At 36.3% G+C, this 10,693-nt stretch overlaps 1 protein-coding gene across 1 annotated transcript in view; it reads right to left on the bottom strand.

The window, feature by feature from the left end:
- FGFR2 (fibroblast growth factor receptor 2) overlaps window positions 1-10,693 on the bottom strand; it is a 115,977-nt gene that overhangs the window by 19,772 nt on the left and 85,512 nt on the right. The window contains exon 8 of the mRNA XM_044660192.1: window positions 1,126-1,277. Coding sequence (XP_044516127.1) covers window positions 1,126-1,277 — 152 coding nt within the window. The remainder of the gene's footprint in view (window positions 1-1,125; window positions 1,278-10,693) is intronic.

Here is a 10,693-nt window from a genome sequence, read left to right on the forward strand (position 1 = left end):
TGTCAGAAGATCTCCCAAAGTAAAAAAAGGAAAGAGGTATCACCTGCCATCTTTAATTTCTCTTCAGTTTTGTTCAGAACTATTCCCAATGAAGAGCACATGTCTTGGGGCAAGTTGCCCAGCTCAGATCTCCTACCTGGGGCAGAGGAGTAGGACCAGCATCTTACGTCCTGGGAGCTGGGCAGAAAGGGCAGCAGGAGAGTAAGATTCTCTGCCGGTCCAAGGACAGAAATGACCATCGTGTCATCTACTCACAAATTTAGCTGCCTCTCCAATTTTTCAGTTCCCTCATTATGCACTTGAGAGATTCCCTTAACACTTTCCAGATTGGATTTACAAACCCTTTTACAAATACTTTCCTCATTTTTGTGGACGTAAACTTATCCATCATGCCTCTTATTTTTTTCTTTAATGCACATAGCTATATATGATGTAGTTGCCAATAGAAAAGTGAAAATGAGGTTACTAATTCAATCAGATGGCAAAAGTTAAACTCATGAATGTTGAAGATTGACTCTATATGTATAATTATATATTGCTATTGGGGAATAATTCAGTTCTTCAAGGACTTCTAGGTTATAGTTCATAAAATAGCTGTTTACATACTATTTGTTGTTTTAGAAGAATTTGTTGACTTCCCAAAACTAGGAATTTCATTACAGGAAATAGTTCATTCAACAGGGTCAGTATCTTTGCTTCTTATATTTCTAGCATCAGTCAAACTCTAACACCCATGAAAGACTGAAAAGAGATTTATTAAACTCCCCAATTCATCTTCTGATGTTATCATTCCATCTCAGTCTGTACTTGATTTATAATCTTGACTATAGTGTGACAGCAAGGCTCTAAATTAGCACTCATGCTCCATTCCATCTATGGTATCTGGAAATCTGAACTTGTTTGTGCTGTAGAATATACCTAGCAGAAAATCCTGTACACAGTAGGTGTTTAATAAATATTTTCCAAATGAATGTAAAACACACAGTTGATATATATTTATATAAATGTGTATATGTATAGTATATGTATAAAAAATATATATGTAATGTAAAACCTTTGTTTTGAAAGACATCTATGGAAAAAACAGGCATTTTTCATATCTTTCTTTTCAGTAGAAATACTAACTTGTCTCTTGGAAACTCCCATTTTGGGTCCTCGGGCAATTCATACTCAGAGACCCCTGCCAGCATCGGGGCATCAGCCGTTGAGGACAGTCGAGTTGTGATTCTCACCAATGGTGTATTGGAGTTCATGGAGGAGCTGGAGTCAGCAGACACCTGTTATTGGAATACAAGATGCAAAAGAAACAGATGTAATCCTGGCCCAATCACTGAAGTATGTTTCTATTGGGCACACTAACCCAGCCAGATTAGAATTGTTATGAAGAAATTGAGGGGCAGTCAAAGCCACAAATCTAAGGCAGCCATGAAAATAATTTTGTTTGTTGGCTAGGGTACGGGCTCCTTGTTTCCCTTTCAAGTTAATATTGCAATTCACTAAAATTACATTATTAATACATAGGAGACAAATCCTCAAACAAACATTTTTTACAGAAAACCTGTTCAAGTTTTACTAAAAAGATTTGCCTTTCATATTTACAATTCCTCCCTTGCCCTCATCATTAGAGCACTCTTAACCTGGCCATGAAATGGGCACTTTATAATGTCCATGGACTGCTTTTAATATAGTCAAATCATTCATCAATGTATTTGTGTGAGAAACTAGATTCAAACTCTTGGAAAGAGCCCATTTATCTTTGAGTTCCTTCTGTGTTCTTGAAACACAAACCAAAACATCTCATGGATCTAACCGTAGGATTTGAAATGTGAAAGATAGATGGCTGATCAGTTTTCCCTAACTCCCTTTCTTCAAAGTAATCTGAGAGCTGCGTGTTGTGAGATATTCTCAGATTAATCAAACCAAACGCTTCCAACTATGAAACGCAACCTTTCTTGCTTCATCCCACCATTCCTTCTTGGAACTTGATGACATGGGTGCCATTAAATGAAAATGGGATGTCACTTGTCAACTTCCGTTTCAGAAACCAGCAGATTACACACAGGGAAGGGATGATCACAGAAATTCAGTCCTGTTTCAGCCAAACAGGAGAAACTTCTCAATTTTGATTGGGTGAATTTTTTTATTTATCAGGCCACTTTCATAATCGCTGTTGGATGCATGTTATTGTTGTTGGTGGTGATGGTGATAGCAATTTTTCCATGCAATGTAATTAAAGCTTTCCCTCGATTTCATTGCTAGGAAAAGAATGCCAAGGACTTGCTTGGTGGTCACTTCTGAACATGAATATTCTTCTGAGGACAGCCAGCTTATGGGATGTTGGAGCTATGATTGTGAGCCACCAGCTATATAACAGATATACCCAAGTGCTAGAAGAAGAAACTGGCATTTACATGAGAGCTTTACACACGTTTATCTCGGAGCTGTCTCATGTTAGCATTTTCTAGCTTTTTAATTATTTAGAGCTATGCTTGTAAGTGGAAAAAAATACATCAAAGACTAACCTCCCACCTATATAAATTTGGTTAGGAAACATTTTCCCAGTTTGGAAACTCTACTTCTTTTGTAAGAAAACCCAGTGCTCTCACCCATCTCCTAGCACTTCCTACTCACTAAATTCTGACATAAGTTATGGCAAAATTAGATGACCTTTAGTTGCTCTTAAAAACCTGAAACATTAGTATGAGATCAGAAAGGAACCTAGTTTGAAGGAAAAGACAGAAGTTAAAACATTAAATTCAAAGAATGGACTCTTTTAACAGTAGCGATTTTCTGTCCTTTCAAATGCAAATGGGTAAATTTCATACATTTCTACATTAATATTTGTCAAGAAGAATTTGCCATAATTTACATTTTGAAGATTTTATAGCTTAAGAAACATAAAACGGTACACAAAGAAACACTTCTTCACTTCTAACTCATCAAAAGAAAATGTTTAGAATAAAACTAGAATAATAATAAATGACATAACCCCACTTTTAGTTGTGAATCACTTTTCCCATTTATTTTTGGAATTAGAAGAGGCCTCCTCACCTTAGAACGCAGAATTTAAGAGCTGGAAAGGACTTTAGATTCCAACCTCTTTAATTTATAGGTGAAGAAATTATGATTTGAAGTGACTTAGCCAAAGATACCAGTGGAATGCACAATAGAACCAAAACTTGGGTTTCCTAGCAAGGTCAGTAGTTGTTTGTTTTTTTTACTGCATCTTTTTTTTTTCATTTTTACAATACAATGATGCTTCGTCAATGACTTTCTGAATTGCTTTAAAATTGCCTATATGTGTGTGTATGTATATCATATACACACATTATATATATGGAGAGACAGAGAGAGAGAGACAGAAACAGAGAGAAAGATAGAGGCAGAGAAAGAGAGAGACAAAGAGAGACAGACAGACAGACAGACAGACAGACAGACAGAACACATTACTGAAGAGGGGGTAGCTAGGTAATACAGTAGATAAAGTATTGGACCTAGAGTCAGGAAGATTCATCTTCTTGAGTTCAATTCTGGCCTCAGACACTAACTATATGACCGTGGGAAAGTCATTTTACCCTGTTTGCCTTAGTTTCCTCTTCTATAAAATAAGCTGGAGAAGGAAATGGCAAACCACTCCAATATGTGGACCCTATTTGGGTCGCAAAGAGTCAGACACAACTGAAATGACTGAACAACATCAACAAGAAAATTATTGGAAGGAGATGACAGGAAGAAAATGGTTTTATAAAGAAGGGCTAAAATGCCACTACATTTTTTAATTCTGGACACACTATTTAGCTTCCTTTGGGGTTAGTTCCTAGCATCATAGATATAGATTAGTCATCTAGTCCAACCCTGTTATTCTGTAGATGAGGGAACCAATGCCCAGAAAATTTCAGTGGCTTGCCCCAAATCACAAAGGACTTTAGGGTGCAAGGTGGGATTTGAATCAAGTTCTCTAACTCTGGAACCAAAGCTCTTTCTATCTCATGAATTATTAGAGGGCTTGTCTTTTAAAGACAAATTTTCAAATCCTGATTAAAAAGTTTGGTGAGATGGCTTGGCTGAAAATAGACAAGTAATTTGCTTTAACACGTTGACAAATATATTTTCTTTTGTGACCAACTGCTCAAAACATTTATTCAAAATTCAAATCCCTCAAGTGTAATTATAGCATGACTGTGTCACTCACACACAAAAAAGAATGTTTCAAGGATCTGTGATTTTATTGGTATGTGTATTCCCTCCACTGATAAAAGACTGTATCCCCCTCAGTTTGGAAAATACTCTCCTAAAAGTTGCTACAGTGAAAAATTAATAAACCCCAGGACAACCTGGTGAGGAGCCAGCCTCTTATTAATTTAACTAAACTAGTCCTTATACGATAGAAATACAAGTCTGTCTCTTGGCCTGCAACTGGTGACTTGCCTTTTCAGGTTGGCACAACCTGTCAGAGCCTGCAGTACCACCTCTGCACTGAGGAGAGCCATCTGATTCGAATATTATCGTAGCATTCGATAATAAGGGTTTATTAAAATAGCTTCCATTTATGTGTATTTGATTATTCAACAAATATAGTAGTTTGCTACTTATAGGACTCTCTCCTCAAAATAACCCTGAGAAAGGTAATGCAATCAGTATTCATCTTATTTTACAAGTCATGGATTGAGACTGAGGTTAAGGGGCACGCTCACAGTCAAAAAACTAGGAAATGGAACATCTAAGACTAGAACTCAAGGCTTTGGAGAGTCTAAGTCCAGTGAATGTTCCACTAGACTGTGATGCAGTTTTCATTTCTCAAAACTCCCTTTAAGTCCTTGTCCTCACTGATTTGTGACTCTCATTTGTATTTATAAAACTCAAATTCCTTACATATAAAACTCAAAATACTATGTAACCCAAAAAAAAACCTTACTTCCAGTTGAAGAAATTAAAATGACATGAGCATATCCCATTTGCCTATGCTCAGTAAAATAGCCTTTATTTCAAACATATACTGATATGATCAGCCAGAAAATTCATGTAGCATAATTCATTATAAGGGCTAGGAGTACTCTCACTTACGTATTTTCATGGTCCTTTTAGCCACAGAAATCCAAGAACATATAGGGCGCAGGGGACCTAAGCAGCACAAAGGAGGATCTGGGTTTAAATATGGGCTCAGACACTTCTTAGCTGTGTGAACCTGGACAAGTCACTTAATTAATCCCAAATACCTAGCCCTTACTGCTCTTCAGCCTTAGAATAGATACTTAGTATGGATTCTAAGGTAAAAAGTAATAAAGGTTAAAAAAAAAAGTCTAAGAAAACTGGAAAGGTAGGAAGGTTCAAGGTTACTTTGCATTTGATCCTGGAGGTAATAGCTAATGTTTTAGAATTTATTGAGTAGGAGGTAACACAGCAGACAGGCACTTTAGGGAAAAAACACTTGGACAGCTGAAAGGAAGAAGGTTTGGAGAGAGGAGAGACTTGAAATAAGGAGGCTAGTGAGAAAGCTATGATAATAGGGGCTGGGAGAAGTGATGAGGGCCAGTACTAGGTGGGAATTGTGAGCGATGAGAAGGTGATGTATAGGAGAAGAGGGTATTATGCTCCTCAAGTCCTGGAGAACCTAGATCCAGAAGGGATTTCCCATGGACTACAACCTTTACCTGGCACAACTGGATGGAAAAGAGCTTTGTTGCTGAGCAAAGAAAGAGACTAAGAAATTCATCTACTAGCATTGGAGCCAAGCCGCCATTCTTTTTGTTCAAGACTGTAGAGCATGAACAACATGACCTTGCCAAGAGTCCTTCCAAATAAATAAGACTTGTGTCCCTAATTCCAAATACTAGTGATGCAGTTTTGCTGGATTGGAATATCTCAATCGTTAAGCCTTTTTTCCATTGTTTAGTTCTTGTACTGGCCATCTTGTGTACTGCTTTGTTGTGGTTATTTAAGAAAAACAAATATAATTAGTTTGTTGGGATTTCCCAGTAAGAATTTTTTGCAGTGATTGTATTTTAACATTCTGCAATTGGGAGAATTTGGCTACAAAAGGAATGTGTACCCTACCAGAATTTATTAGCAAGAATTCAATTAAACAAACAAGAAATCTTTATTAAAATCCTTCAAGGCAATATGCTAAGCACTGTGAATACAAAGATGAGGGTGGTAAAAATATAGCCCCTTTCCATAAGTAATGGTAGGGGGAGATGGTATATATACAATACCATACCAAAAAGTAATACAAACTGAGCCATAATAGAAAGGTTAAGAAGAATCATACAAGGAATTTGAGAAAGTAAGGGGAAATCAGAAAAGGGTATATTCTTTCTTCAAATCAATTTACACTGAAATATGTTCATTAGGTAGTGCTATTACTCAGTGATTTTTTTGGAAAATATATACAATTTAACTGATTCCAGTTGTCCAATTTAGATATGAATACAGCCAAATTAATGATAGTTTTAACACTTTTTTTTAATTTATGTCTTGCCTTTTACCGTTCCCTCTTCCCTTTCCTTTTTCTCCTTCCTCTACTTTCTCATTCTCCTTGTGTCCATTTATTTGTCTGAATTTTTTTTGCCATTATTTTCCTCTTATGATCTGACTAGGGCAGATTGTGTTTTCAGAATAACAACTTATTGGATATTTCCTAAAGACCATAGTTGGCCCCGCTTATTATAACAAACTAAAAGAATCATGTAGTTGGTTTGGTTTATATGTCAGAAAATGCCAGTATAGAGTCATAGAAATGACCATTCCCTTTGAATTAACTGACTTGAAATGTTCATGATTTTTATCTTCTTCTGATTTATATATTTTCTTGCTGAGGATATGAATTTCATTTAAGATTTTGATTTTTTAAATTATATTCCATATAGTGATAAATACCTGTTACATGTATGTAAAACTTGAAATGTATGAATAAATATATAAATATTTACATTTTGCATATTTTACATATGTATTGAATAATGTATATTTAGATTTATATCAGTATATAGTAAAAGCTATCTAAAACTATGTCACATATATGCCTATAACTATATACATTATGGAGTTATAAATATAAACACATACAACACAAATATGTATATTATATACACACATGCTATTATAATACCTAGGTGGCTCAGTAGATGAGAGTTGGGCTTAGAATCTGGAAGACTCATCTTCCTAAAGACAAACATGACCTCAGATACTCATTAGCTGTGTGACCCTGGGCAAGTCACTTAACCCTATTTGTCTCAGTTTCCTTATCTATAAAATGAGTTGGAAAAGAAAACGACAAAACACCAGAATCTCTTGCCAAGAACATACCAAATGGGATCACAAAAAGTTTGACATGCCTGAACAACAATATGTGGTATATACATTTCCTCCATAAAAGTCATTTTCTAATATTTTTTTTTAATTTTGGATTATTGGAAATGTTGATTTTATTGTCTTAGTGATTATTTCTTCTAAGTTATCATTGGTGAGGCTAGTCAAATCACAAAATTCACATAAAACACTCTATATAAATAAAAGTATATGTAAAATTTAAGGCATTATGTAGATGTTGGCCATGACAGTTGTTCTTGTTAGTATTGTCATAATTATTATTAAGAACATTGTTATTACTATTTTAAAAAGGTTGGCCATGAGAGGTTGAATTTTCTTGAACATAATTCATGAATGCCATGTACCAAAGAGTAGAGAAGCTTTAACGTATATGGCTCACATTGCTGTAGGAAGAATCCATACTAAGGAAATCACGGGTCTTTCAAATATTGAAGGTCTGAGACGTGTATCTTTACATAAATCTAGCTATATCGATCGATAAATATGGCACTGTCTCCACAAGTCATAAAAAACAACAACAAAAAAAGAATGTTAATTAAGGCAAAAAGATATCAAGGTCATCTAGCCCAACCTGTCCCTTAGAAGGGAATTGCCTCTTTACCACCCAGAACAAAGTCCCTCGATCTGCACTAGAAATCTTCCTGGGCTATCGTCCCCTGAGGCAACCTATTCTGTTAAAGGGTTTTCCCTTATATAACCATGGAATCTGATTTATGTTCCACTTAATGATTCTACCTCTACCCTCTGGAGCCAAGCCCAAACAAGTCTAATCTTTCTTCCACATGCCAGTTCTTCCAATACTAGAAGACATCTATCATGTCCGGGTCATGTTTTCTCTTCTCTAGGACAAACATCCCCAGTTTCTTTGGCCAGTCTTTACGAGGCATGGTTCTAAGATCCCTCCCCATCTTGCCAGCCCTCCTCTGGACATATTTCCACTTATTAATAGTCTTCCTAAATGTATTATTCAAAATTAAACACAATACTACTTATGTACTTTAACTAGGGTCAGGTACAACAAAATGAAGAGCCATGTGAGCCTCAAAGCTCTTTGTAAACATCAGGTATTATTATTATTATTATTCTCATAAAAATATTTCTTACTCTAGACTTAATGTCTCCATCTAACCCAAGATAATCATGCCTTTTTTTTTGTGGCCGTCAGACTCTTAACTCATATGTTCTAAAATGTCTATTGAATCTCATTATTTTACACAGATGCGAAAGTGACTCTCCAACATCAGACAGCCTTGAAGTCAGGAAGTCTCTGGTTTTCAGTCCATGGAATGGTCACCACTCGGTGCCATCAGGCAAATCTCTGAGCCTTGAAGTCACAGACAGATGCCAATCTGTACTGGCAGAGCCGACTTCCAAATTGGACATTCTTCATACCAATTAAATCACAGGTCTGAAACAAAATATAATATAGAGGGAGGCAGGAACTAGACCTGGGAGGCAGACATCCCAGATGAGGAAAACTCCCTCTGCTAAAGCAGTTGGGTATCTTCTCTGAAAATTACATCTTAAGGGAATTGCCCAATCAAGATCACCCAGACTGTAGTTTCAAAGGAGGGATTTGAACCCAGGTGCCTCCAATTTATCCTGTACATATCTTGTCTGAACATAATAGTTTGCATTTTGTTTCTCTTATTAGGCTATGAGCTCCTTGAGGGCAGAGACAAGTTTTTTTGGTTTCTTTTTTGTTTTGGGTTTTTTTTGTTTTTGTTTTTTTTTGTTTTTTGTATTTCCAGTACTTAGTATAATGTCTGGCACAAAGTAGGTTCTTAATAAATTTGTGTTGCTCTGATTTAATCCTAGAGGGGCAGGAAAAGTACTAAATTCTATTAGTCTACCTACTGAAATATATTGTGAGCCTATCTCTTCTCCCTGTTTTTCAACCATGTTTTCTTTTTTTTTTAACTAGATAAACTAGTTCAGTACAATAAATAAAGAATAACACCACAGATCTCACTCTTGCTTTGTCACTAACTTGCTGTGTGATTGACAAGCTACTCTCCTCATTTCTGAGACTCAGTTTACTTATTTGTAAAATAGTAACAATAATACTATCTATCTCACATTTAAATAGTACATGAAGCACCTAATGAAGGGTTTAGACTAGGCAATTTCTAATTTCACTTCTAATGTTCTCTAATTCTCAATTCTCTTTCTGTTCCTATAACACACATAAAAATTATTTCCCTTCTTTTCACTTATATTTACTTTGAGGTTTAGAGGGTTTAGGAAATTATTTTCATTGACATGACATTCCATGAAATTTCATCTTCCATCCTAATTTCCTAATTACTGTGGAGTCATTTCTACTGTTCTATAAATCCCACCATTTTTCTTACCCAGTTAGACTTCCATATTTTTATAGAAAAAGCATGATCATTTCACTTCATAGTAGATTTTCCTCTTAAATTATCTGCAAGCATTTTCAATCTGAATTTATTTCACCTTGGAATCTTCCTGTGAAAGTCTTACTCAAGCAATTTATAAACAGCCTAAGATATAGCTCTTATAAATTGTTTTCCTATCCCCCAATTTGAGGAGAAATATTTTAGTTTTTATTGTTGCAAAAAGAGCTTCCTTAGTTTCTGGAATTTTATGTGCCACTTTACCATGTGCCATAAATTAAGTTTTTAATAGGAGTCTATTCTCTTGAAACATTTCCACTGTACTTGTGGGAGATTAAGCAAGGTTTTGCATTTTTGTTTTTTGTTTTAAAGGATCATGCATGCCAAGTGATAGTATTAACTAGTATATTAAGATTTAACAACCAGATGGAGTGGGAGGTGGGGAGGGAGGGAGAAAAAGAGAGAGGAGAAAAGGAGAGCAGAGGGGAAGGAGGGAGGAGAAGAGAGAGAAGACAAAGAGAGAAAAAAGGAGAGAGAGAGAGAGAGAGAGAGAGAGAGAGAGAGAGAGAGAGAGAGAGGGAGGGAGGCATGTCATCATGTCATCTTAAGGTTACCCCACTCTGTGGTACAGGAGCCAGTATAAGGAGGCCAAGCTTTGTGTTGCCAACAATGCCCTCTCGTTCCACATTTCGTGGGATTCACTAGCCCCATCTCTAAAATGAAATGGTTGGATAAGATGGCCTCTGAAGTCTCTTGCCACTCAAGGACCCTGTCACTGGGATTTCTAGGTCAAAGGCATTTTTTTCCAGCTGTAGTTATATTTAAAACGGCATTGGAGGAAAGGATTTCCTTCGGAGGGAAGAGACATCCGAATATGAGGAGAAGTCTAGTTATAGGGGCAGGAGGCCCAGGATCAACCAGGGAGGCCGTAGACCTAGGGAGCCCCTGGGAAGCAGCCCGGGCTTCACAGACCAGGCATGAAGAACAAGGTAGCAGAAACCAAG

Source organism: Gracilinanus agilis, chromosome 2 (assembly GCF_016433145.1).
Source record: "Gracilinanus agilis isolate LMUSP501 chromosome 2, AgileGrace, whole genome shotgun sequence".
NCBI lineage: Eukaryota > Metazoa > Chordata > Mammalia > Didelphimorphia > Didelphidae > Gracilinanus > Gracilinanus agilis.